Consider the following 26,336-nt stretch of genomic DNA (forward strand, 5'->3'; position numbering starts at 1 on the left):
GGCATCATTGTGATGCCATTCTAAAATTTGAGGGGTGTTGACCTTGGCTATGCTGGTCCTGGGCATCTTCAACATGCTATGGATGTACCACTTCACCCTGTCCAAGGGGTGAGGCAGGGGAGCCCCTCATGACCCAGAGCCGACAGTGGGAAGCAACTGAAGAGATCTCAAAGATCTTCCCTCAACACTGCTGGAGACTTGGACCCTGGGCCAGAATGGGGGAGGTTGTGCACAGGAGGCTGAGGCTTTTCCCACCCCACCATAAGAAGGCTCAGATTGAGTCAACAGGAATCTGTTGAGGGCTTGCCTTTATAACAGGCACTGTTCTAAGCACTGAGGAAGAGCAGTGAACACAAAACAATTCCTGGCCTTGGAGAGCTGGCATTCTAACTGGGGACATGGACAAAGACTCTTGTTCCATTGAAGCCTTTTCCAACCACTGGCAGCTTGAAAAAGATTAAGTACAACGTCAGAACTGTTTAGGACATAATTGTGGCTGCCATCTTGTTAATGTTAATCTATTTTGAACTTGGAACGTTGACCCCATGTAATTAGCCCAAAAGTTTAGCCCCATCTTGCTTGTGTGCTTGCTTGCTTGTGCCCCAATAAAGACATTTTAAAAAGAAATATTTTATGGCTTGAGCTATGTAACGACTACATGAGTATATATGTGAAAATTCATTGAGCTTTCTGTTAAGATCCATACATTTTGGTTTATGTAATAGCTCAGTTTAAACGTTTTAAAACATGGGGGCACCTGGGTGGCTCGGTGGGTTAAGCATCCAACTTTGGATCAGGTCATGATCTCACAGTTTGTGAGTTCAAGCCCCATATTGGGCTGTCGGCTGTCAGCACAAAGCCCACTTTATTAAAAAAAAAAATTTTTTTTTAAACATTTATTCATTTTTTGAGAGTGAGAGAGACAGAGCATGAGCGGGGAAGGGGCAGAGAGCGAGGGAGACACAGAATCCGAAGCAGGCTCCAGGCTCTGAGCTGTCAGCACAGAGCCCTACGCAGGGCTTGAACTCTCCGACTGCGAGATCATGACCTGGGCTGAAGTCCGACGCTCAACCGACTGAGCCACCCAGGCGGCCCAGCACAGAGCCCACTTTAGATCCTCTGTTCCCCCCGCCCCTCCCCCATGCTCTCTCATTCCCTCTCTAATGAACATTTAAAAAATATATAAAATAATAAAAATTAAGTAAATTCTGATACATGATACAATATGGATGAACCTTGAGGATATTGTGCTAAATGAAAGGAACCAGTCACAAAAGGACAAATACTATATTATTCCATTTATAGGGGGTCCCTAGAACAGGCAAATTAGAGAGACAGAAAGTAGAATGGTGTTTGCCAGGAGCTGAAGGGAATAGAGAATGGGCAGTTAGCGTTAAATGGCAACAGTTTCCATTTTGGAAGACTGAAAAAAGTTCTGGTGATGGATGGTGGTGACGATTGCATAACAATGTGAATGTACTTAATAACACAGAAGTGTACACTTAAAAATGGTAAATTTTATGTTGTACATATTTAAATTTTTTTTTTAAAGTCTACTTAAAAAAAGACAAATGGGGCGCCTGGGTGGCTCAGTCGGTTGGGCCTCCGACTTGGGCTCAGGTCATGATCTCACGGTCCGTGGGTTCGAGTCCCGCGTCGGGCTCTGTGCCGACAGCTCGGAGCCTGGAGCCTGCTTCGGATTCTGTGTCTCCCTTTCTCTCTGCCCCTCCCCTGCTCAAGCTCTGTCTCTGTCTTCCTCAAAAATAGATAAACATTAAAAATAATATGAGGCGCCTGGGTGGCGCAGTCGGTTAAGCGTCCGATTTCAGCCAGGTCACGATCTCGCGGTCCGCGAGTTCGAGCCCCGCGTCAGGCTCTGGGCTGATGGCTCAGAGCCTGGAGCCTGTTTCCGATTCTGTGTCTCCCTCTCTCTCTGCCCCTCCCCCGTTCATGCTCTCCCTCTCTCTGTCCCGAAAATAAATAAACGTTGAAAAAATAATAATAATAATAATTAAAAAAAAAAGTGATACGAGATGAGGTCAGATTGGAGTAGGGCGCTCCCAGGCCCCCCTGGAAAGCCCCAGTTGAAGGCTATTAACCGAAGAGGATTAGCACATAAAACGGGGGGGGGGGGGCTGGCAGTAACAGAGGCTCCAGGCAAGGACAGTTATCCACCCCGCAAAAGCCATATCTGCAGTCCCTTGGCCTCCATAAGGCAAGGCCCTGCCATGCGGGGACAGGATACGCGCGCGCGCCACCCTCAGGCTGCCTGAAAGCCTGCGCAGCCGCGGCATCAAGACTCCTGTGATTGGCCAGGCTGAGAGGAGCGCCAGCCAATCAACTGCCGGTACAGGGGGCTTGTGCACGCCCCCTCCCCAGCACGTTGACAGCCACGTGGGCACTGCTGGGAGAGCGCCGGAGCCCAGCTCTGCGCAGGCGCAGTTTGCTCTGCTCAGCTCGGACGTGGGCGAGGGCGTGCGTGAGTGGCGGTCGTGTCGGCGACCTGGCCGCCTCTTCGGGGCTCCCAGTGTCCCTTCTCCTCTTGAAGCACTTATGGCTCTTATTTTCTTGTTGATCCTTACAGAAGGAGTGGATTCAAGCACAGGGCGTTTTACATAGTTGTGTCTTTTGTGTTTTTGTGTTTGTTTTTACTAACGCAGCGGAACAGTATGTGTGGAGCCCCGACACAGACCCTTTTACGCGCGGTCCACACGACAACCCTGGGAAAGATAGAAGCTTCACAGTGTCGGATCCTGGCAGACAGCACCTTAACCAAGGGATGGAAGTTAAAGTCACCAGCAGTGAGTCACGGTGACATCATAAGCCCCCGATATGCGAAGGGAACATCACCTCTCTGGTATCCTTCCCAGTAATGTGAAAACCTCAATCCAATCAAGATAAACCAAGTGGAGAGAGTCTACACAGTTGCCGACCGGTTCTCTTGAGGAGTGCCAAGGGCATGAACGACAAGGGGCTGTCACTGACTGGAGGAGTCTAAGGAGACATGACAATTAAGTGCCATGAGAGATCTTGGATTGGGTCCTGGAACAGAAAAAGGAGGAGTAGAAAACCTGGAGAAATCCAAATCAAGGCTGTAGTTTATTAATAGTATTGTACCAAGGTTAAGTTCTTAGTTTTAATAAGTGTACTTGGTTACATAAGATGTTAACAGTAGGGGCAGCAAGGTGAAGGGTAAATGGGAACACGCTATGCTATTTTTGAACTTTTCTGTAAGTCTAAAATTATCTAAAAGTAAAAAGTTAAGAAAGAAATCTAGGAAGCAGGTACTATCAATATGCCCATTTCCCAGAGGAGGAAACGGAATCACAGAGAAGTTAAGATATCTCGCCAAGGTCACACAGTCAGGAAGCAACAGGGCATGTTCCAAACCCATGGAATATGGATCCAGAACCCCCTTCTCTCTATTCTTCTTCTTCTTCTTTTTTTTTTAAGTGGGCTCCACACCCAGCGTGGTTCCCAGACATGAGGCTTGAACTCACAATCCTGAGATCAAGACCTGAGCTGAGACTGAGACCTGAACTGAGATCAAGAGTGGAACGCTTAAAGACTGAGCCACCCAGATGCCCCCAGGGTAACTTGTTGTCAAGAAGATACTGTAATAAATGTTCTTTTCACACCTCCACTTGGACTTCTTAGGTATATTCTAAAAATGATTTTCTAGGGGCGCCTGGGTGGCGCAGTCGGTTAAGCGTCCGACTTCAGCCAGGTCATGATCTCACGGTCCGTGAGTTCGAGCCCCGCGTCAGGCTCTGGGCTGACGGCTCAGAGCCTGGAGCCTGTTTCCGATTCTGTGTCTCCCTCTCTCTCTGCCCCTCGCCCGTTCATGCTCTGTCTCTCTCTGTCCCAAAAATAAAAAAAATAAACGTTGAAAAAAAAATTTTTTTAATGATTTTCTGGATCAGAAGATGTGTTAAATAGCAGGATTCTCCAGAGAAACAGAACCAGTTAGAATAGAGAGAAACAAAGAGAACGAGAGAGAGAGAGAGAGAGAGGAGGCGGTGTTATTACAAGGAAATGACTCACATGATTATGGAGGCTAATAAGTCCAATATCGCAGTTGGCAAGCTGGAGACCCAGGAGAGCAGACGATGTAGTTCTAGTCCAAGTCTGAAGCTCTGAGAACCCAGAGGGCCAATGAATGTAAGTTCCGGTGTGAGAGCTGGCAAATTTGAGATCCAAGAAGTTCCAGTCTGGAGGGAGAAAAAAGACGGATGTCAGACATTAGGCGTTTTCTTCTTACTGGACAGAAGGTCAGTGTTTTTGTTCTGTTCAGGCTTCTGCCTGGTTGAACGAGGCCCCTCCGTATTGGGGAGGGCAGTCTGTTTTCCCGTTTATAATTCAAGTATGAATCCCACCCAAACACACCCTCACAGACACACCCAGAACGTTTGACCAACCATCTGGGTACCCCATGGCTCAGTCGACTTGATATATAAAATTATAACCACCAGAAAAGGAAAGGACACTTGTCATTTTGAAACCTCTCAACAAACTGCCCACATCCATCCACAACGTTCTTGCGGCCTCCCCGGCACTTGGCGTTGTCGGGTGTCCTGAATTTTGCCCATCTGGTAGTCACCGGTCCCCTTTTTAAAAAAGTCTCCATTGTTCAACCAGATGTTTTTCCTACAAAACATCTTGCAGAGCTCATGCCTGGACCAGGGAGTGGGCAACTGGAGAATGGCCTACATAACTCCCACCATGGCCCGAGGCCCAACCCCCTAACCACCCCCAAGCTGGTCTTCTGGGGAAAGTTAGGATGGAAACACAAAGGAGATCCCCAGCTCAACTATCCTTAGTCCAGGAACTTCCTGGAAATTATGCCCTTCCTTTGTGCATGCTTAAACACCAACATTGCAGACAAATGTCTGAGTCCTGGCTCATCAACTTTAATTCCTTTTACCCAGCGAGCCTTTTTTGAGTGCCTGCTGTATGCAGGCAATGTACGGGCACTGGAGACAGAGCGGTGAACAAAGCAAGCAAAGCCCTGCCCGTGCAGTTTTTATGCTCACAGGATGAGATACAAGTTGAGAAAACAGGAGATGATAAGAAAAAGAAAGCGAGGAAAGGAGATAGCGTGGTAGGCCTTTAATTTTTTCATTAAAATATAATTGACATACAGTGTTATATTAGCATCAGGTATAAGTGGGGGCTTTTAAAATGACTTTGCAAAAAGTTTATTTATTTTGAGAGAGAGAGTGCAAGCAGGGGAGGGGCAGAGAGAGAGAGAGGGAGAGGGAGAATCCCAAGCAGGCTCCCACTGTCAGTGCAGAGCCCAATGCGGGGCTTGATCCCACGAACCGTGAGATCATAATCTGAGCCGAAATCAAGAGTCAGACGCTTAACTGACTGAGCCACCGAGGCACCCCTAAAAATGGCTTTTTAAAGTGAAAGTTTTTATGGAGGCAGACACAGCAACTGTCAGGTGCAAACACATGTGAACAATTCCCTCGTGCTCACCCTCTCAAAGTCAGTCTGGGTGATGCTGTTATTTTAGAGCAGGTGGTCAGGGCGGGCCTCTCCAAAGTGGTGACATTTGAGCAGAAGAAGTGAAGGCATCACCATGCAGGCATCTTTTGGAAATGTGACTGCTGGAAGGGACCGCTGGTGCAAGGGTCCTGAGGTGGGAGTGTGTTTGGGTGCTCAACAAATACTGGTTGAGTGTCTGACTCTTGATTTCGGTTGGGGGTCATGATCTCACAGTTTGTGGGTTTGAGCCCTGAGTCGGGCTCTGTGCTGGCAGCACGGAGCCTGCTTGGGATTCTTTGTCTCTCTCCCTCTGCTCCCCCTCCGCACCCCCCCCCATGCTCTCTTTCTCTCTCAAAATAAATAAATAAGAAATACATGTGGAAGGATCTAGGAGCAGGGGGAGCAGCGTAATCCTAGGAGAGTGGCTTGGTCTCTCTGAACCTTGAGTTGCCTTATCTATACAATGGGTCTACACATTTCCACCCCAAGAGGGTGGCAGTGAGGACTAAATGGGATTGTGTTTGGCACAGTGCCTAGCATGGAGTGTGAGCCCTCGAGAAACAGAAGACATTATGAACAACAGCTTCTGCCTGTTTTCAGGAAGGGGAAGCTAGACACGAGGGGGCTGGCATAGTGGGGGCTGCCCAGATAGGCGGGTGCAGGGGGAAGGGGGCAGCGGCTCTCTCCCGGAGACACACAAGTACAGAGTTGTGTGTTCTGATTTTTAGATGGCCGTGAGAGTCAGGACGGATCTAGGGGACTCCCTAGATTAAGGACAGGCAGAGTTTTTCTTTCATAACCGTCGCGAGCCCTTCGGGGCAACTCCGTTTCTTACAAGATCCCACCCTTCGTTTAGATGGGAAACTGAGGCACAGAGGGGCCGGGACCTGAGAACTCCAGACAGGAGTTGAGAAGGGGTCTACACACTGGACAGCCAGTGATGGGGGAGTCCACTGGGGCGGGGGCCTCCGGACGGGGTCAGCTGCCTCCCTCCACCTCAACCCCATGAAGCAGACAAGAGACTCAGGGAAGGACAGAAACGACAGAGACACGGAGTGAGAGAAACAGTGACCTAGAAAGGTGAAACAGAGACCCAGAGATGGAGAGACAGGGGAACAGACAGAGAGAGACAGTGAGGCTGGCAGATTCGGAGACAAAGACATAAAAAGACTGGGCGAGGTAGAGACGGACCTAGAGACAGAGAAAGAGACACCGACACGGACTAGAATCGGAGGGACAGGGCAGAGCCAGAGAGGGTCGCCCCCTAGGGAGACCCCGGGCTGCCCCGTCTGGGGACGCGCCAAGAGCTCCCCCACTCCGCCCCCGTCGTGCCTGGGCAGTGACTTCAGAGGCCCCGCGGATTCTATAAATGGCCAAACGGCCGAGGGCCGGGGCGGGGCGGAGCCGAGTGAGTCAGCGCTTCGCGTCACCGCCGGCCGGATCCCGCCGGGCCCCGCTCCCGCCCTCGCCCCTCCCGGGCCGCCAGGGGGCGCCAGCCGCCTGCTCCGCCGAGGCGCGCGTTCCCCGCCGGGCGCCGCAGAGACCCGGGGCCCGCCCCGGGCCGCTCAGCGTGGGCAGGATCCCGGAATCCGCGCGTTCGAATCCTGGCTGCGTCGCCCTCGTGCTGTGTAAGGCCAGGCGGGCGGCGTCACCTCTCGGTGCCGCGTACAGACCCCACGTCGGAAGGCTGTTGTGAGGCATGAGTGAACAGACCCAGTGCATTTAGGATTATACCAGGGGCTAATTGTGGGCTCGTTTTATGTATTTTAGCCTATTGGTTTAGACCAGTGGTTCTCAAACAGGAAAGATCTGCCTTCCCTCTCCCGTCTCCCTGCTGGGACATTTGGCAATGTCCGGAGACGTTGCTGTTTGTCAAGACTAAGGGGGTGCTACTGGCATCTGGTAGGTAGAGGCCGGAGATGCCGCCTCAATTACGGTAAGGCCCAGGAGAGACTCTGGCCGGGAAGAATTATCCAGCCCTGTTGTCCACAGTGCCGGGGTTGAGGAACCTTGACCTAGCGCGATGGCATTAGGGGCAGGGGCCTGGGGTCAAATTCTGCTCTGCCACTGCCACTGGGTGACACTCGGAAAGGGATTCCACACCCCATGCCTCAGTTTCCCCATCTGTAAAGTGTGTATAATAACAGCATCTGGGGGCGACTGGGTGGCTCAGTCGGTTGAGTGTCTGACTCTGGATTTGGGCTCAGGTCATGATCTGACTGTTGATGAGATAAGGCCCCGCGTGGGGTTGTGCACTGACGGCGGGGACCTACTCCGAATTCTCTCTCCTTCGCTCTCTGCCCCTCCTCCACTCGTGCACGGGCGAGCGCTCTCCCTCTCTCCCTCTCTCCAAATAATAAGGGCGCCTGGGTGGCTCAGTCAGTTAGCGCCCGACTTCGGCTCAGGTCATGATCTCACGGTTTGTGAGTTCAAGCCCCACGTCTGGCTCTGTGCTGACAGCTCAGAGCCTGGAGCCTGCTTCGGATTCTGTCTCCCTCTCTCTCTGCCCCTCCCCTGCCCGCACCCTGTCTATCTCTCTCTCAAAAATAAATAAACATTAAAAATTTTTTTTTAAATAAAATAAATTCACTTAAAAAAAGTAACAGCATCCCTTTCTAAGGGCGTTGTGAGGCACGAGTTGGTACATGTACAGTCCTTGTAACAGGGCCTGACATAAGAGCCACTGTCATATCAGCATGTCACAGCCGTGCCCTTAGCATGTGGCCAGCAAATTGCACGTCCCATCAGTATATGGCAGATATTGCTGACATCATCCAAGTGTCACTAACGTGGCCTTGCCATAGGTGGCATGATGTGGTCAACGTCATCCTCCTCTGTGGTCCCCGGGGGTGAGATCTGGCCAGATGGGGCTGTTTACGCGGGATCCCTCCAGGCCGGCCTGGCTGGGACAAGGAAACCTGCTAACACAGACACCCCACGGCCAAGGCAACCGGCAGGTAGATGGGGAGGGTAAAATCCAGGATCTCCGCTCCCCCAGATCCTTCCGAGGGACCGGAGGGGACGGCAGTGGGGTGCCAGACGCTCAGGGGAAAAACTGGCCTCATCCTGAGTCCTTTCCTGTGCCAGGCACTCCACACCGGGCATGGACTGTCCATTGGTCCGTTTCACAGATGTGGCAACAGAGGCTCAGCTACAGACCGCTGGCGTCTGGAGCTAAACCCAGGGTGGTGCTCACTAAGCTACCGTGGGCTGCGGTCTTGCCTCAAGACCGGAGACAGACAAGGAGAGGTGACCTCAGTGACAGACACGGAGAGACTAGGTGACCCTGCCAGAGGTCCAAAGAACAGTGGAGGGTAGGGAAGGATGGGGAAAGCTTGATCTCTTATGACCAAGCCCCCCCCCCAATAATAACCCAGGCCGCCCCCCTAGGTGGAAACAATGACACAATCGGCTCCCAATACCAAGGCCCTGACATCACGTGGGGGGGAGAGGGGGGTGGCCGAGGTGGGGGGTGCCCCGCCCCTTGGCAGGCCCCTGCGGCCAATGGGACGGCCTTGGAAGAGGCCCGGGCCGCCTCCGGAGCTTCAAAAACGTGTGAGGAGGGAAGAAGGGGCTGCAGACGGAGCCTTAAGCTGCTGCCTCAGTCCTCAGTGCCTCTGCCCACCACCAGCCAGCATGTCTTCTGCTCACTTCAACCGGGGCCCCGCCTATGGGTTGTCGGCTGAGGTCAAGAACAAGGTAGGCCCCCCCCCCCCACACCCCGGCCCATACACCCCGGCAGGCCAACGGCCCCATGGGGTTCTGGTCTATCCCATGTGACTTGGGACCAGAGGGGACAAAAGGACAAATATGGGGTACGGCCCGCCTTCCTCCCCATCCTGAGCATCCCAGAGCCCTCAGCGACTGTTGGGGTGGGGCGTGTAAAATGGGGGGCATGCAGGCAACCATATAGGTAAACTGAGGAGGTCAGTCCCTGGTGAAGACCCCGCTTGATCAGAGCCTCCTGTTAACCTGTCCCCTGTTCCTTTTATGTTGGGGGGCGGGGGGCTGGGAAAGGACTTGATCTTCCTTGCACCCACCACCTCAAAAAGCAACTGGGGAGTGGTTGAGAGCTGGGATGGTGGGGAAGGGAGGCCCAGAAAGTGTGGGAGATCCTGAAGGGGGGGGGCGGAGACAGCTGGGGAGGTCAGAGAGGGAGCATTAGGGACACGACGGACGTGTCCTCGTTTTGGGCTGGGAGAACATGCACACACCACCTTCATGCTATGGATGGGTAAACTGAGGTTCAGAGAGGAGGGGTAAGTAGCTAGGGTTCTAAATAAGGGAGCTGCAGAGCTAGGATCCTGGCCTCCCCCCCCCACACACACACACCCCCGAATGGGGGTTCAGCTTCTGCAGGGCAGTGAACTTGAAGTCCCCAACTCACTGGAATGCTCCCGTGAGCGTTGCCAGGGGAGAAGTCCCAGCCCCATTTGACAGAGGGGAACACTGAGGCTCGGGGTGGCTTGTCCCAGTGTACAGCGAGGACGCGGAGAGCTGGAATAGGATCCAGGGTCGGGGGATCCTGGCTGCTGGAGGAGGGGGCTGGTGGGGGGGCGGGTGCGCGGGCCGGGAGCGATCCCAGCGCCGCCCCCCTCCCCCCCAGCGCCGGCCCCAGAGCCGCGAGAAGCCGCCGCGCCTTATAAGGCGGCCTCGGGGAGCCCGGCCCGCGGGGCCGCGCTATATAAGGGCCGGTTTGCTTTATAAAGCCGGGCCGGTGGGGAGGGGGGCGGCAGGGCCGGGGCCAGGTGAGGGGCCGCCCCCTCCCACCTCCTCCTCCCCCAGGAGAAGGGCCAGCTCCGTCCCCCAGAGTCCTGGGGCCTGTCGGGGCTGGGGCTGAGGGTTCTGGAGAAACGGAGGGGGGCAACGTGGGGAGGGGGGCCGAGGGCGAGGGACGGAGAGGGACGGAGATTCTGGGAGCCCAGAGACTTGAGAGGGACGGGTGGGGAGGGTGAGCCACGAGCGAGATAAGACCGAGACAGGGATGGGGAGGCCGAGAGAGGAGCCGGACGAGCCCCACCCCCGCCAGAGGCAGGGAACCTGGAGTCGGGAGACCAGCCGCGAGGCAGAGATGGCCCCACCGGGAGCCCCACCCCCAGCCAGACGCGGAGGGATGGGGACAGGAAGACAGGGCCGAGGAAAGACAGACAGGGCTGGAGAGAGAGACAGAGGTCACGGGGATGGGGAGAGGGAGAAATACGGCCACACGCAGGGGGCCAGGAGTAAGACAGAGACAAGCTCCCGGCCGCTCCACTCCGAGCTGGAGCCCAGGAGGTGAGGGCCTGAAGAGACACTGAGGCAGGCATGCAAGACAGGACAGTCCCCTGCAAGGCAATACTCAGGGCACCTCCTTAGGGCTCCTCCTCCCCTGCCTGGGGGCCCAGGCTTCCAGCAGGGGGGGACGGGCAGGGCCCCCCCGGGAAGCTAAGCCCCAAGTTTGGCCTGGAGGGGGAACCGAGAGGCCAGGCACCGCCCCGCCCCCGGCTCTGAGTACCCCCCGCTCTCCACCCCCCGCCTTGTCCGCATTCTCTGGTGCCAAACCTCAGAATGTCCGGAATGGCCCCCTGGGCAGGTGCCACCTCAGCCCTGGCCCTCAGCCCACTTCAACCCCCACCCCTACCCCCCCCCCCCCATGGACGCTGGGGCAGAATTGCCTTAGTTGGGAAGGGGCTGAAGAAGATCAGGCCCAGGGAATATCAGATGGGGTCCGAGGACTGAGTCTGCTCCACGCTGCGTCCTCACCACTTTCTCTGCGCCCCCCACCCCCAGCTGGCCCAGAAGTACGACCACCAGCGGGAGCAGGAGCTTCGAGAATGGATCGAGGGGGTGACAGGGCGCCGCATCGGCAACAACTTCATGGACGGCCTCAAAGATGGCATCATTCTTTGCGAGTGAGTGGAGCAGACTCTGCCTTGGGCTGCCCTCAACCTGGGCGTTCATCCCCGCCCCTCAACCCCTCAACCAACTAGGGGCTCCGAGCCGGGTCAGGCACTTTATATCCGAGACCTGGGAACAGTGGTGGCAAATAATCATTGTGCCCATTTAACAGGAAAGAAAACTGAGGCTCAGGTAAAACACATGGCCCCAAGTCCCATACTGTTCCAACAGAAGTGACTCCAGAATCTAGGAAGGCAGGGCGGGCCCATTTATGGCCTCCAAGAGTTCCGAGTTCCAAGAAAGAGAGATCGTGGCCACAGGGCAACAGGCAATGATGGCTGTCCATCACTGGCTTGACACGAGAGATATACCACAGTCATTTAAGTAGGTCCCCATCTTCTACTCTTCTCAGAACTTAAATCATCGAGAGAAATGAAAGCCCACGCAGCTCCCAAGCTTTGATTCCAGATTCCACGGCAACGTTAATGCTGGCTAGGGCCCTGAGCCCAGGGGGGGTCCTGTCTGCATCTCTGAGTCTGACTCAGGGCAGGGTGACCATGGTGGCCAGAGAATGCTCTTGAGAAGCTTCCCGAAGGTGCAGGCTTACCAAGATCTAGGTGCTGGAAAGGTGGCAGGGTGGGGAGATCCTGTTCTGTCGTATCCACTCGGGACAAGGAATAGGGGACACCTTGGTGTCCCAGCTCGGACAGGGTTGCTTGGACATTAAAGAGTGCCAAGCCCACCCCCCACACCTCCCCCCATTCAGTCCTTCATGCCGCGAGAATTTATGGAGCACCTGCTGCGTGCCAGGTCTAGGCACTGGGGATAATGAACAAAACAGACTTGACTTTGAGTTCACGTAGAGCTTTCGTCCTAGTGAGGGCAGATCGATCAAATAATCAATGAGATAATCACATAACATACTTGCCGAGGGTGGGAAGTGCCGTGGAGAAAAGTCTGGTGGGGAAGGACGGGGGGCCGGGGTGGGGAAAAGGGTGGCTGCTTTGTACAGAATGGCCTGGAAGGTCTTTCTGAAGAGGTAACATTTGAGAGGAATCTTGGATGAAGTGAGGGAGGGACCTGGGAGGGCGTCTGAGGGGAGAGTGGGTCAGGCAGGGGGGCAGCCGTGCAAAGGCCCTGAGGTGGGAGTGAGCGAGTGTAGTGTGTTCAAGGAACAACCAGGAGAGATATGAGGAGGTGGAGGGAGTTAGCTGGGCGGAGCGGGGCGGGGGGGGGGGCACACTTTCAGTCATGCTAAGTATTAGGATATTTATTCTGAAGGGAAACCATGGGACAGCTTTGAGTTGGGAAGTAACTAGAATTATTGTTGAAAAGACCATTCGAGCTACAAGATGAAGGGTCGGGAGGAGACACGGTGGAAGCTGGGAGCCCCAGGGAGGCCCCTGCAAAGAGCCCAGGAGAGAGATGTGGGCGGCTTGGAGCAGGGTGGGAGTGGCAAGGAGCTGTGGGCTTCTAGATGTCTTTGGAAGGCAGAGCCAAAGGACTTGCTGAGTGCTTGGGTGTGTGGACGGGAGAAAAGGATAGGAGAGTCAAAGGCAAGTCTGAGGGCTTTGCCCAAGCACCTGGAAGGCTGTGTTTACTGAGCCTGGGAAGATGGAAGGGGCTGAGTTGGGGGAAGTGGGTGTCAGGAGGCAGGGGTGGGTGCACTGGATTTGAGATAGCATGTAGGGAGCTGGATTGGGGAGTGAGGGGCCCGGCTGCACGGAGACACTGGGGAGCTGTTGGCGTATCGGTGGCATTTGCGGTCAAGAGACTGGAGGAGATCAAGGGGGTGAGTGTGGCCAGGAAGGGAAGTCCGAGGCCCAGGCTGCAGGCTTTCCACAGTGCAGATGCCTGGAGAGGACCAGCAGCCCGAAAGGTGGTTGCCAGGGAGACAAGGTCACAGCAGGGGACTCCTGCAAGCCTGGGATAAGGGGACTTTCTGCTAGAGACCCCAGCCCAGCTCCCGATTTCCCATCTCAGTCCTGCCCGGGTGTGCGGGGTGGATCGGCGGGGCCGCAGCTGAGCTGGTTGCCGTGGGAACCCGCGACCTCGCCCACTGGCTGTCACCCTGACCCCTGGTCCCGCGGGGCTGGGCGTACCTTCCTCGCTGCCCTCCCCGGCTCCTTGTAGGTTCATCAATAAACTCCAGCCGGGCTCCGTGAAGAAGGTCAACGAGTCGACCCAAAACTGGCACCAGGTGAGCCCAGCCTCTTTTCTGTACTCTTTCAACCCCTGGCCCACACCGCCCCTCGGCCCTCCCCCCGCCCCAACCCTGCCTCCCTCCACTGACTGGCGCCTGCTCCCCTCCAGCTGGAAAACATCGGCAACTTCATCAAGGCCATCACCAAGTATGGGGTGAAGCCCCACGACATTTTCGAGGCCAACGACCTGTTTGAGAACACCAACCACACCCAGGTGCAGTCCACCCTCCTGGCCCTGGCCAGCATGGTGAGTGAGGCTGAAGGGTGGGCGTGGGGCGGGTGGGCTGTGGAGGGTGTGGGCTGGGATGCGAGTGGGGGCCACTCGTGCCCCCGGGGCCCAGCATGGGTGGGAGGGGGGAGCAGGTGCTAACTGGGGACGGTGCCTGGAGGCTCCCTTGTCAGTCCCTGCTCCCTTGGCCCTCCCCAGGCCAAGACGAAAGGGAATAAAGTGAACGTAGGGGTGAAGTACGCGGAGAAGCAGGAACGGAGATTTGAGCCAGAGAAGCTACGAGAGGGGAGGAACATCATCGGGCTTCAGGTACTGCCCCTTCTTCACCGGGGGGGTCTTGCTGCTGAGCTGGGCGGGGAGGTCAAGGAGGCCAGGAGGGCACCCCGGTCCCGGCAGGCTTTGGGGCACAGGCTGTTTGGCCCTACCTCGGATGTATGCCGGGCACTGTGCTTGGCGTCCAGCGGCTCCGAGCGGTGGGTGCTGTTGTTACACCCTTTACCCAGATGAGGAAACCGGGGCCTGGAGAAGCCGGCTCACTTACCGCGATTGCCCGCGTGATACGTGGCCGCGCTGGGGCTCGAACCCTGGAAGCCAGGCCCCGGGGCTCGGAGCCACCTACAGGCCACGTGACCTGCCTTTTCTGGGCCTCAGTGTCCAGTCCGGAGCCTGACAATGGAAGCGGGTGCCTCGGCAGAGGGCGAGCCAGGGTCCGCCGACACGCTGTGTCCCGTGGCCCCGGGTGAGGCTCTGTGACCTTCGGGCTGATTCTCCTTCCTAGATGGGCACGAACAAGTTTGCCAGCCAGCAGGGCATGACGGCCTACGGCACCCGGCGCCACCTGTACGACCCCAAGCTGGGCACGGACCAGCCCCTGGACCAGGCTACCATCAGCCTGCAGATGGGCAGCAACAAGGGGGCCAGCCAGGTGCGTGGGGGGGGAGGGGGCCGCGGGCTGGGCCGCTGGGGTGGCCCCTGCCCTGCTGGGTGCCCGCGGTCTGACGGGCTGCGCCCTCTGCAGGCTGGGATGACCGCACCCGGGACCAAGCGACAGATCTTCGAGCCGGGGCTGGGCATGGAGCATTGCGACACGCTCAACGTCAGCCTGCAGATGGGCAGCAACAAGGGGGCCTCGCAGCGGGGCATGACGGTGTACGGGCTGCCGCGCCAGGTCTATGACCCCAAGTACTGCCTGACGCCCGAGTACCCGGAGCTGGGCGAGCCTGCCCACAACCACCACCCGCACAACTACTACAACTCGGCCTAGGGCCCTGGGGCCCCCCGCCACCCCCCCCCCGCCCCGCCTTCCCCCCAGGGAGGCTGCCTGCTGCTCTCGGCAGGGGCCGCGCCGCCCCCGTCGACCCCCCCCCCGCATGGCGTCCCCCCGCCCCCCCCCGCCGTCGGCACCTGCCCACAGGGTTAGCATTTGGTGGGGGAGGGGGGCAAACTGGGGGGCTTGCGGGGGAGGGGAGGGGGCCCTCCTCCCTGGAGCGCCGCGGGACCCAACACCGAGCCGGGTGTTCCCAACAGCACCCAGAGGACGCACTGAGCAAGGCTACCCCGGCTGTCATTCCCTCCCCCCTCACAAGTGGGTCCCCCCAGGACAAGAAGTCCCCCCCCTCCAAGCAAAACCCCCAGAGCCCAGGCTCGGCCTGCCCCCACCCCATTCCCACAGTGGGAGCAAACTGCATGCCCAGAGACCCAGCGGACACACGCGGTTTGGTTTGCAGCGACAGGCATACGTGGATGTGACAGCGGCGTTTGTAACGCGAGCACTTTCTTTTTCTATTTCACTGGAGCACAATAAACGGCTGTAAAATCATGGACTCGGGGCTGCTCTTTGCTGGAGCCCGCGTGTCTCTTGCACCCGTGCAAACAGCCTTGCTCGGATCGGCTCCGCGTCCCGCATACGCGTCTGCAGGGGCACAACGCTCACACCGTCAGATGCGCACACGGAGCGCGCGGCCACTTGGCGGGCCCCGGGACAGGCACTCACACGCAGAATCCGTGCCCTACTTTGTGTGTGTGGAGCACACACACTCCCCTTGCACAGATGCACACGTGCGGCACACACTCCCACTCAGGACACGTAAACGCACACCCTCACACATAATATCCACGCGCACGTGCTGGGCCCCCGTGTGCCTTTCTGGGAAGTCTGCGGGGCGGGGAGGGGGGTGGTGGTGTAAAAGTGCCCAAGCGCCGGGACAGGCTAGATGGGGTGTGAATCACACAGTTCTGCTTCTCACACGCTGACTGACTCGGGGCAAGTCACTTGCCCTCCCTAGGCCTGTTTTCCCAACACGAAAATGAGGTCAGAGAGCCTCCTGGGGACATGGGGAAGCTGAAATGACACCCCCGGACGGGGGAAGGCATTTGGCACTGACCAATGAATGTGGTCCAGCCAGGTTCCGGAGGTCCCCGTGGGCAGGCCGGACCCTTCAGCCCCGGATTGTGGGGAGGTGGGAGGGGACAAGGCAGTGGGGCAGGATGGGCACTTGGGGGGCGCGGGGCAAGGGCCCTTTGTAGACTGGCACGGGGCAGGGGAGTAGTCGTCTGCCAGGCGCGGCCGCCCTGTGCGCCCAGCTCGCTCTCTGCCCTCTTCTGAGGGCTGACTCCCGAGCCTGGCCTGCCAGCCCAGGGCCCTCGGAGTCTGTGGACAGCCCCCACCTCTCCACGTTTCAGAGGGGCCCCTGTCCTCCCAGTGATGTGAGCGCCAGCGGTCCTGCCTGGAAGGCACCACCTGTCAGAGTTCCAAGGGGAGGGCGCGGCCGTGTGGGGGTGGGGGTGGCAGGTGGTTACAGAACGGTGGTGTCCCCTTCCTTACGCACAGCAGGGGATGAAGCTGGAACACGGGGACCTGCGGAGACACACCAGAAGACCCGCGTGCACGGACGCACACAGCCCCTGGGGCCTCGTAAAAGGGATTCCAGGCGCTCTTGGCCTGGCTAGTACAAGTCCTGCTCCCCCAGGGCCAGCACAGGGGGAGCTATGCCGAGGAGGATCCATGCCTGGCCCAGGGCCCTGCCTCCTCGAGAAAACAGTACCATATTAGCACTTGGCCTGTGTGACTGGGGTGGGCGGGCCCTGGAAGCCGGAGGAATGAGCCCCCTTTCTGCTGGACCCCAGAGGGCACCCCCCGCCCAGGCACCTGTCCACCGCTCGCCCGTGCCCACTGGCTCCCGCCTGGGACCTTGCAGGGGGGAGGCGAGAGCACCACAGGACGGGCAGGGCAGGGTGGGCTTCCAGGTGGGAGTGGGGGAACATGCCAGACCCAGTGGCCGGGCCTGGTGGCTAGCTCAGCATCCCCCCTCGGCTGTCCCACACCCCTTAGTGCCCTGAGTGGGTCCCAGAGTCACTTAAACGGTGCCAGGCACTGTGCTAGGCCCCTCCAGTCTCAGCATGGCCCTGGAACGTTCTAGCGTCCTTTCTGCCGTACCAACGAGGAATCCAAAGCACAGGCCACCTGCTGCCCAGGCTCAAAGCCGGGTGCGGGTGCTGATGGGCCCCAAGCTCCACACCTGTAAGACCATCTGAGGGCACCGTCCATCAACAAGGTCCAGATGCATTTTTTCCAAAACCAAGCAATTCACTCAATTCTGACACGACCTGGAGACAGACAGCATTGGATCTCCCAGGATAAGGGTTCAGTCTTAGGAGGCTGTCCCTCCCCTTTAGGGCCAATTCCAAGTCCAGGTTATGACCTGTGCTTCTGACCAACCAGTGATAATCAGGGATTCCCATGACCACCTCTTCCGATTTCGTTAATTTACTAGAGTGGCTCACAGAACTCAAGAGAAGCATTGCGTTTTCCTAGATTACCGGTTTATTAGAAAAGAATATAAATCAGGAGGCGCTCGATGGAGCCGGTGTACGGGCCCAAGTCGGGAGAAGGGGCACCCCACTCCCCCAGCACTTCCGTGGGTTCACCGACCCCCCAAGCTTGTCAAATCTTGTTGAAGTTGTTATACAGCTTAATCTGTAGCCCCCCTTTCCCTTCCTCAGAGGTTGTGGGTGTTACCGAGGGTCCCACTCAGTAATCACGGACCTTCCGGTGACCAGCCCCATCCTGAAGCTGATCTGGGGCCCCACAGCGATCGGCATGAACGTAGGTGTGATCAAAACGGGCTCTGTTGACAAAAGATGCTGCCATTCAGGAAATTCCAATGGGTTGAGGAGCTGTGCCAGGAACTAGAGATAGGGACCAAAATGTATTACACCGCACCAGCATCGGCCCCACCTCGTCTTCAGAGACCCCTCACCACCCTCGGAAAAAGGTCCCTTTCCCGGACCCTTACTCCTCCACAATGCTGTCACCCCTGCGGCCCTGGAAACAGAGAGCTGTTCTCTCAGCCTGGACCCTGGACTCTTAGGCGGTCAGACCCCGGGCTGTGACGCCAGGCCTCCCAGGTTCAAGGCCCAACTCTGCAGCTTTCCGGCTGTGGGACGTTAGGCCGGTGACTTGCCATCTCTGGCCCAATTCCTCACCTGTGAGCCTGGGGCACCTACCTCACAGGCACCTTTCAGGGGGGTGGGGTGGGGGGGCAGGGCAGGCAAGCCTGAGAGCAGCTTCTGGCACAGGGTGGCCCTTGAGTATCACTTCTTCTTTCGGACCGCCCCCCAGGAAGCCTTCTCTGGTCACCCCGGCTCCACTGGCCCCACTTTCTGTTGTGCCTGTAAATGCCTGGCCAGGTGTCTGTGGGTTCATCCGTGTGCCTCGGGCCCAGCACGGCCACGGTTTCACCCCGAATGCCTGTCGCATGGACAAAACGGACAGTTTGAGGACTGACCAAACCCCATTTCCAATGGCCCGCCAGGCCACCTCTGAGTGCTTCAGTCTCCCCCTCTCCCTCACTGAACCCAGAACCCAGGAAATCACAAAGAAGCAGGAGTTTGCATCAGCTGCTTTATTTAGGGGCTCGTGACCAACGGCGATCCCCAGCCCAGCCCCTTCCTCCTCTACAAAAGCAACTAAACAGGAAAAGGGGCTGCCTGTGGGACTGTGGCTTTGAATCCCAGGCCACAGGCCTAGGGAGGCAGGGGAGGGGCGGGGGGCAGTCCAGTTCACACGGTGCTGGTGAGATGGGTGAGGAGGCTGGAGAGTCCCCTGGCAGCCTCTGCTGGGCTCGTCCTTGCCCAGAACGTCAGGACGCGGGCCCCGAGGAGGAGCAAGCAAGTTCAAGCCTTTCAGAGCCGAGGGAAGCACTTCAGGCCCCCGGGGGGGCCCAACAACCCCGCCTCAACTCCAGTCCGTGCCCACAGGCACGCTGCCGCGGCCACACTCGCACTCACACCCACTCCATACACGCAGAGGGCTGTGAAGGCCCTGGACCCACACCGCGGACCCTGGAATGTCTCTGGATTGGCACCCAGCGGGGCAGGTCCACGGCAGGCAGGGTTGCCGCGGGAGTGGGTCCTCTGCATCGCTACTGGTTGGCTGCCTCGCAGGCATCTATCCAATCGCTGTACACGTCCACCGGTTCTGACAGATCTGGGCCGCTGAGGTCAAGGGCAACTGGTGGCATCGGGCCCCTTCCCTGTAGGCACCCCTCTCACCGGTGTCAGCCAGATCCCCGCAGCGAACCCTACACAAGTCAGCAGGTGGCGCCTTGTCCCCGCCCCGGGGAGGTCACGGCCCACAAAAGCGTAAGCAGGAAGACCAGAGGAGCAAAGACCGGATCCAGTCCCCTCGCCCCTGGCCAGGTGCCCTAGAGCAGCCCACCCGGGGCAGGGGAGCCCTGACTGCCCCCACCCCTCCCCACCCACCCCACTTCCCCGCAAGAGCCTGGTTTCCCAAGGATACATGTGATGGGCGTCTGGAACTCCTCTAGGCACACGGTACACGAGATGACTCCGGTGTTGCGGGCCCGGTCCCTGGAACAGGAGGAGGAGGGGCTGGTGAGTAAAGGAGGCCGCGTCTATGGGTGACGATCGCCCTAAGTGGGAGGGCCTGGGGCAGAAAGGATGGTGGGAGCAGGGAAGCTGCCTCCCGACTCTGGGAGGAGAGGGGAGGCCCCGTCCCCCACTCACATTTTCACGTCACAAGACTTCTCGTGGTTGCAGAAGGGGCAGGTGAACTGGGTCTCTAAGGTGCCTGTCATCTTCTTCTTGGGGGGTGGCTTCCGTTTGGACTTTCTGCGCCCCATGTCTGTAGGAGGGCAAACCTGCGGTGGCGGTGGGGGACAGGAGTCAGCAACCCAGGGGACCCACAGAGCCCTCCAGCTCGATGCTCTAGGGGGCAGGCTGGGAAGAAGGCTCCGCCTCTGAGGGATGAGGCTCCCAGTCCCCAGGTAGGCGGCGGATCCAGGCACACTCTGGGCGGGGGATGGGGGCAGGCTCTGGCAACAGGTGGCCCGAGTTCTAATCGTGGCCCCCCACTTGCTGGGTGGCCCCGGGCAGGTGACTTAAGCTCTCTGTGCCTCAGTGTTCTGTCAGTAAAACAGAGATGAGGCTGCTACCCACACGGGGGTCTGTGCGGCTGCCATGACAAACGGTACACGGAGTGCCGAGCACGGGACCCGGCCCACCCATCCTCAGCACCCAGGCAGGACGCCACTGTTCCTGGTGAGGATGACGCAAGAGGCTCTGACGGACCAGCTGCGCGGGGATGGGCACAGCCTAAGTGCCCAGAAGCCGGCGCTTTTAGGAGCAGCTACTCCTCTCGTCAAAGGGACACACAAGGGACACCTAGGAGGAATGACACTCAAGGGACAGGAGAGATCCTCCAGAGAAGCCCCCTGGGCTAACTCTCCACACACAAGGGGCTGGTGGGCAGAGACGGGGGGACAAGCATTTCCGGTCCTTGCCACATACCACGACCGAAGACAGGTGTCTGAGGGCCCCGGCCAGCGTTGGGGGACCACATGGGGCAGGGGGTGGCGAGGGGCAGGCTAAACAGGGAGCGGGGGCAGGGGAAAGGGTCTGGATGGATCCTGGGTGGGAGGGTGGGCAGTGGGGAGACAAAGGATGAAATCACTGCCTTTCTAGGGCATCGAGGAGTACAGGTCGGAGGTGTGGGTACAGATGAAGTCAGAACCACGCCAGGGCTGTTCAGGGTGGAGGGATGGCGGGCGGTGAGAGAGTCTCAGAGTGTGGCCAGAGAAGGAGGGACCGGGATGACTCCTAAGGTGGTGGGGGATGGACAGGGTGGGTAGGGGGAGAAGGTGGCATCATCCTCTGATGCCTAACGCACAGGAAGAACAAGATGCTGGGGGAAGATGATGGGCTCAAGCGGCAGAGAAACATCTAGGGACAGGTGTCTTGGAGACAGGGGCCTCCCACGCCAGGCACTGAGCTCAGGGTTCTAGGATCACCGTCCCCAGGCACTCTCCCCTCTCCCTGTCCCCCCTACGCTCCACCTGTGTGGCTCTTCCTCCGTGACACAGGAATAAAGACCAGAATTCTAGAAGAGCTGCCTGCATTCCCGGTCTTCATTTCCTCCCATTCTCCCTCTACCCCCCCACCATACTGCTCCCCCCAGGGGGCAGTTCCCCGCCTCCTCAGGGCACTGGACGCACTGGCCCGTCCTCCCACCCTTCCCACGCGGCTCTCAGGACCCTGCACTCTGCCCCGGCCTCACTGGCGGGGCCTTGCAGTTTCTGCTGCTGCTTTCCCCCCGGCCCCGGCCCGGACTTCCGTGATGATACACGAGCCCACGAGCTCAATCTTTGGGCTCCTCTCCATTTGCTCTCACCTCCGTGGAGACCTCGCCCAGCCTCAGGGCTTCAAATGCCTCCTCTACACTGAGGCTTCCCGATCTGCCACCCTCAACGGTTCCTCTCCGCTGCAGACTGGCTCGTCTACCTGCCTCGGCTACACCCTCACCGGATGCTAACCCACTTTTTCAACATAACCCGTCCAAAACCCAAGCTGCTGACACCTCAACAGGCCCCTTCCGTCTTCCCCAGCTCAGCAGATAGCAAACCCATCTTTGCACAAACCTTGGACTCCCCCTCGATTCCTTCCACTCCCTCTCACATCCCTTATCAGATCCTGATCCTGTGGCTTTACCTCTAAAAGACATCCAGAATCTGCCCGCTTCTCTTCTCGCCAGAGCCAAAACCGTAGTCCGAGTCCCCAGTCCTGGTCATTTTCAAAACAGCCTCCCTATGGCTCTCCCTGCACCTCCTACCCCGTCCACCTCCCTCCAAATGTACATTCCACGATGGCAGGGACTTGTGTCTTTTCTTTGTATCCCCAGCGCCTACAACTGCTGGTGGCACAGAGCTGGCGCTCGACAAATGTTTACTCAATGAACGAATGAACCAATGCCAGGCCCTCCGCGAACCACGGCAATGCTGCACTCAAGGCAGGCAAAGTGTCTGCTTTTGTGGAACTGCTGGTAGCCGACGGCAGACCCTTAACAACTTAATAAGAGAGATCATTTCCGTTACCAGTAAGTGCTATGAGATGAATCAATCAGGGCTAAGGGAATACTTCCGGAATGGGGCAACTTCACCTAGGAGCGGGGTGGGAAGGACCCTCTGGGTAAAAGTCATTTAAACTGAGGCCTGAATGATGAGAGAAGGCGACAGTGCAAAACAGTCCAGACTGATGGAACAGCAACTGCAAAGGCTCAGAGGCAGAAGCGGCTCCCCCCTTCCCGCCCCCCGAAAGAGCAAGAAGATTGGTACAGCTGAAGCTCAGGGAGCAATGGGGAGAAAGAGTCTGAGATGGGACCTCAGGGGAAAGCAGCCAGAACCCCCCCCCCCCCCCCCGGAAATATAGCCAGTTCTATAGCCCCTGCCTCACCTGCTCCGGGGAGTGTTCTGTTTTCCCGAAGCCTGGCCCTGGGTACCACCTGTTAACAGAATCACTTGAGGGATGCTCAAAAATGCAGATTTCTGAACCTCATTTCAGATCTGCCCCTAGCGGAATGCAGTGTTGGGGGGGGGGTGCACGATTTACCCACTGCTGAATCCCCATACCAGGCACGGTGCCTGGTATGCATTAAGCGCTCAGTAACTACTTGTTGAACGAACAGATAAGGCTCCCGAACCAGAAAGTATGGATGGGCTCCAGAATCTCATTTTATCCGGCGTCTACGGCACCCCCAATCGCACACCAGAAAGGGGGTCTAGCCTGTACACAAAGCTCCAGGGGCCCTGCCTGCCCTATGGCGACCTAAGTCCAAGCGCGCCAAAGGGGCCTGGAAAAGGGATCGGCTCCCAACCTTCAAAAGGCGGAGGGCCGGGGGTCCCTCCAAGCTCACCGAGGCTTCGGCGTCGCCTCCCGCCCTCCGCCTGCGGGAGCCAGGCCTCCGAGCGGCCGCGCTTAGAGGGCTGGGGTCCGGGGGAGTCAAGCTCCCCGGCCGGCCACCCCCCCAGCCCCGGGGTCCTCGACGCCTCCTCCAGGATCCCGTGAGCACCCCCCCCCCAGTAGAAGATCGCCTAACCCGGCCTGGCCCCAACGCCCGCCCCTGCGAACAGTCACCTACACTCGCCTCCCCTCGTTGCGACGGCCTCGTTCACCCGGGAGACAGTGGCTTCCGGCTCCAGCCGGAAGCGGAACCCCCTCTCCTCCTCTAACCTGCGGCCGGGAACGCCCCGCGGGGAGGCCCCGCCTTCTCCCGCTTCTTTTCGGTGCACATGCGTACTCGCACACCCTACCGGGCGGCGGGGTCGCAGTGCGCCTGCGCGAGGGCGCTGGCGCCGTGGCCTGAGGCGGTGCGCGCCGCCGCTTCTGAGGAGTTGTCGCGGTGCAGGCGGTTCGGCGACGGTGGGCTGGGCCGGACCGGCGTTGGAAAGGCATCCTCGCTCTAGGCCGCAGCGTCTGCACGTGTCGTGTCTCCCAGTTCAAGCCTCAGCCCCTCGCAGCCAGCCCGGATCTCCCCAGCTGCGGACACGTTCAAAAGATTTCCGTGCTAAGGAATTGCAAATAGCAGTACGGCTGAATCGTGGTGATGGGGGAGATTGTAGGACGCTCTTCTCAAACGTTAATAAGAGCCTGCGGATCTGATTAAAATTCAGGTCTGATCCATTAGGTCAGGGGTGTGGTCTCAAAGGCTGCATTTCTAACTAGCTCCCCGGTGACGTCCGTGCCGCTGGTCCGCGGACCGCACTGAGCGCCGAAATTATAATAGAAGAGATTGCACAGGCAAACAAGGGCCAGATCACGTGGTCTCGTGGGCACCTTAAGGACTCTGTTGGAGTCGGGCGAGGAGAGAATAAGGCTTTACAGTTCCCACAGTTTAGGGGAGAGGCTGGACATAAACATAAAAGGCTCAATTACTACACCCTTCAGCTCAGCAGAGGAGAACGTATGGATCTCAGAGCATGTGATGATGGAGGGGGCTGCCAAGCTAGTGTGAGGGGTTAGCGAAGGCTTCTCCGGGAGGCTGCCGCTCAGGCTGAAATCGAAGGCTGAGCCGGAGTTACACAGAAATTGCACCTGCAGAACTTCTGATGGAGGGAAGGAGAGAAGGGAACAGACACTCCCCTGTCTTGGAGCCCCTGGGGGCTCCCTCTCACTCAGATGAGGAAGGCGCAGGGAGAAGTCCAGGGTTGTGTTCTAGCCATGATTTTGGAGACGAGCAAAAGGAGGGATGGAACAGGCCAGTGGAAGAGGAGTCTGGAGGTCAGGTGAAGGATCTGGAGGTGATTTTGAGAGTCATTCACCTAGGGAGGTTATTTGAAGCCTTGGGGCCAGAGGAGTCACCTGGTTTCAGGGTGAGGGGCAAAGTATAGCAAAAGAAGAGGGCTAAGAAGGAGACCAGGGGCACCCCAACCTTAGATGCTAGGAGGAGGAGTCAGCAAGCGACTGGGTAGGCCAGTGAGGTAGGGGGAGAGAGAGGTGGGTGATCTTTCCCAGAGCCTTGAGAAGAAGGTATTTCGAGACAGGGTGGTCAGCTGTGTCACCTGTGGTTGAGAGTTTGACTAAGACGTGGAAAGAGAATTGACTGTTGACCTTGCAAGTGTTTGGTCCCTGGTGACCTTGATAAGAGCCCTTTCCTGACAGTGGTCAGGAAAGTAATTTGGAAGATGTATTTTAGGCCGAGCTATCTTCAGGGTGTCCCCTAGGGGGCAGTGTTACCCTTGGAACGTGCTCTACCGGACTCTCTTTTTTCATTGCTCCTACAAACTTGTGCACCCAGGAGGGATCAATTTACTATTTACACTTAATAGTCAAAACACGTACAGGTAACTTTTGTTTTTAGTAGTTACACAATTCGTAGTGCAACTCGGCCATAGTATATACGGACTATCCCATATCTGCTCATGATTGTGGGGGTTTGTTTCTTTCTCATTCTCTTTGTTTCTATTTCTCTCTCTCACTCTCTCCTACCGTCTTTCCTTCCCAGCTCTATTGAGATATGACTGGCAGACAATAAATCGCATGTGAACTATGAAACTTCATGTTTTGACATACGTGTACACGCATGAAACCATCACCACAATTAAGATAGAGAATGTTTTGGGGTGCTTGGGTGGCTCAGTCCGTTAAGCGTTCGCCTTCGGCTCAGGTCATGATCTTGCAGGTTCGTGAGTTCGAGCCCGGCTTCCGGCTCTGTGCTGACAGCTCAGAGCCTGGAGCCTGCTTCCGAGTCTGTGTCCCCCTCTCTCACTTCCCCTTCCCCGCTCATGCTCGGTCTCTCTCTCTCTCTCAAAAGTAAATAAACATTAAAAAAAAAAAAAGATAACGGATGTGTCCATCACCCCCCAAAACTTTCTTCGTGTCTTCTTGTAGTCCATTCCTCCCCCTGTGCCCAGCCCCTGGCATCAACTGACCTGTTTTCAGTTCCTTTATGTAGTTTTCAGAAAGTCATATGAACAGAAACATTCTGTAGTCTTTTGAGTTTCACTTGCTTTTGCTCGGCTGACTCAGCTGGAGACTTGTCCATGTCACGTCCGTCAGCAGTCTGTCCCATTTTATCACTGAGTCGTAGTCAGTGGATGGACGTGGGGCGTTGTTGCCACTCCGGGGCAATTATGAACAGAGCTACCCTGAGCCATCTTATTCAGATGTGGATGTTCGCGTTCGACTCCTGCGGTGTTTTATTTCCGTATTCAAACATGTGGTCCCTCTGGGTTTTATTTTTGTGTGTGTGGTCTGAAGGAGGATCAGGGCTCTGTCCGCTGGGGAAATTGACAAGGCAAATAACACCTTCCCCGCGAAACTGCAGCTCCACCTTCCACCTGCCTTGCGGTCTCGTGTGTTCTCGAGCTCGTTTCTGGATTTCCTCTGGACGTTTGCTCCGAGCTGGCGTCACGTTGCTCTGATGACCGTGCATTTTCGCAAGGCAGGTCTCTCACCTTCCTATTTGTGGTTCTTGGCCTGCGAGGGTGTTGAGGGGGGTGGCCTGACCTCCAGGACGAGCTGCTGGCTGCAAGAGGGTGCCACTGCCGGTCCCGGCACCTGGGGTGAGGAGTGGAGTGGGGGAGATGATAACATCCATGATGGGCGAATCCCAGCCGGTTGCTTGGGAAGAGTGAGAGGATATGAAAGCCTGTGGCTGGCCTTGAGAGTCTCTGGCATCCAGTTCTTTGAAGTTTAGAAGGCATCTTTCTAACAATGGCTGCGTGCTAGCTGGCCTCGTCCCC

At 57.4% G+C, this 26,336-nt stretch overlaps 2 protein-coding genes across 9 annotated transcripts; one reads left to right on the forward strand and one right to left on the reverse strand.

The window, feature by feature from the left end:
- The first annotated feature begins 9,112 nt into the window (after positions 1-9,112).
- Positions 9,113-15,605, forward strand: CNN1 (calponin 1). 3 transcript variants are annotated; one of them, XM_047095979.1, is made up of 7 exons: positions 9,113-9,189; positions 11,260-11,381; positions 13,501-13,567; positions 13,681-13,818; positions 13,999-14,109; positions 14,579-14,725; positions 14,819-15,605. In XM_047095979.1, the coding sequence occupies exons 1-7, from the start codon at positions 9,127-9,129 to the stop codon at positions 15,062-15,064; spliced, it is 894 nt and encodes a 297-aa protein (XP_046951935.1). In that variant the 5' UTR covers positions 9,113-9,126; the 3' UTR covers positions 15,065-15,605. The 3 variants fall into 3 exon arrangements, with proteins under 3 accessions (XP_046951935.1, XP_046951937.1, XP_046951936.1); XM_047095981.1 differs by lacking the exon at positions 9,113-9,189 and adding an exon at positions 10,223-10,238; XM_047095980.1 differs by lacking the exon at positions 9,113-9,189 and adding an exon at positions 10,676-10,764.
- A 3,084-nt stretch (positions 15,606-18,689) lies between these two features.
- ELOF1 (elongation factor 1) lies at positions 18,690-25,882 on the reverse strand. 6 transcript variants are annotated; one of them, XM_047096738.1, is made up of 5 exons: positions 23,234-25,172; positions 22,549-22,597; positions 19,828-19,961; positions 19,601-19,671; positions 18,690-19,293 (listed from the first exon to the last, which is right to left on the reverse strand). In XM_047096738.1, the coding sequence occupies exons 1-5, from the start codon at positions 23,545-23,547 to the stop codon at positions 19,250-19,252; spliced, it is 612 nt and encodes a 203-aa protein (XP_046952694.1). In that variant the 5' UTR covers positions 23,548-25,172; the 3' UTR covers positions 18,690-19,249. The 6 variants fall into 6 exon arrangements, with proteins under 6 accessions (XP_046952694.1, XP_046952693.1, XP_046952695.1 ...); XM_047096737.1 differs by having other exon boundaries at positions 18,690-19,288; positions 23,234-23,285; XM_047096739.1 differs by having other exon boundaries at positions 18,690-19,288; positions 23,230-23,248.
- Positions 25,883-26,336: the final 454 nt, after the last annotated feature.

This window comes from Lynx rufus, unplaced genomic scaffold, assembly GCF_022079265.1.
Source record: "Lynx rufus isolate CCGP_SWC_20201006 ecotype Redwood Valley unplaced genomic scaffold, mLynRuf1.p SCAF_4, whole genome shotgun sequence".
Taxonomy (NCBI): Eukaryota; Metazoa; Chordata; class Mammalia; order Carnivora; family Felidae; genus Lynx; species Lynx rufus.

Coding starts and splice junctions, on each gene's coding strand:
- CNN1 (XM_047095979.1), top strand. CDS start 9,127: ATGTCTTCTGCTCACTTCAACCGGGGCCCCGCCTATGGGTTGTCGGCT. Junction 13,819..13,998: donor TCCTGGCCCTGGCCAGCATG/GTGAGTGAGGCT, acceptor GGCCCTCCCCAG/GCCAAGACGAAAGGGAATAA. Junction 14,726..14,818: donor GCAACAAGGGGGCCAGCCAG/GTGCGTGGGGGG, acceptor CGCCCTCTGCAG/GCTGGGATGACCGCACCCGG.
- ELOF1 (XM_047096738.1), bottom strand. CDS start 23,547: ATGCCTTTCCAACGCCGGTCCGGCCCAGCCCACCGTCGCCGAACCGCC. Junction 22,598..23,233: donor CGCAACGAGGGGAGGCGAGT/GTAGGTGACTGT, acceptor TTCTGTTAACAG/GTGGTACCCAGGGCCAGGCT. Junction 19,962..22,548: donor CAGAACACTCCCCGGAGCAG/GTGAGGCAGGGG, acceptor CCGCCACCGCAG/GTTTGCCCTCCTACAGACAT.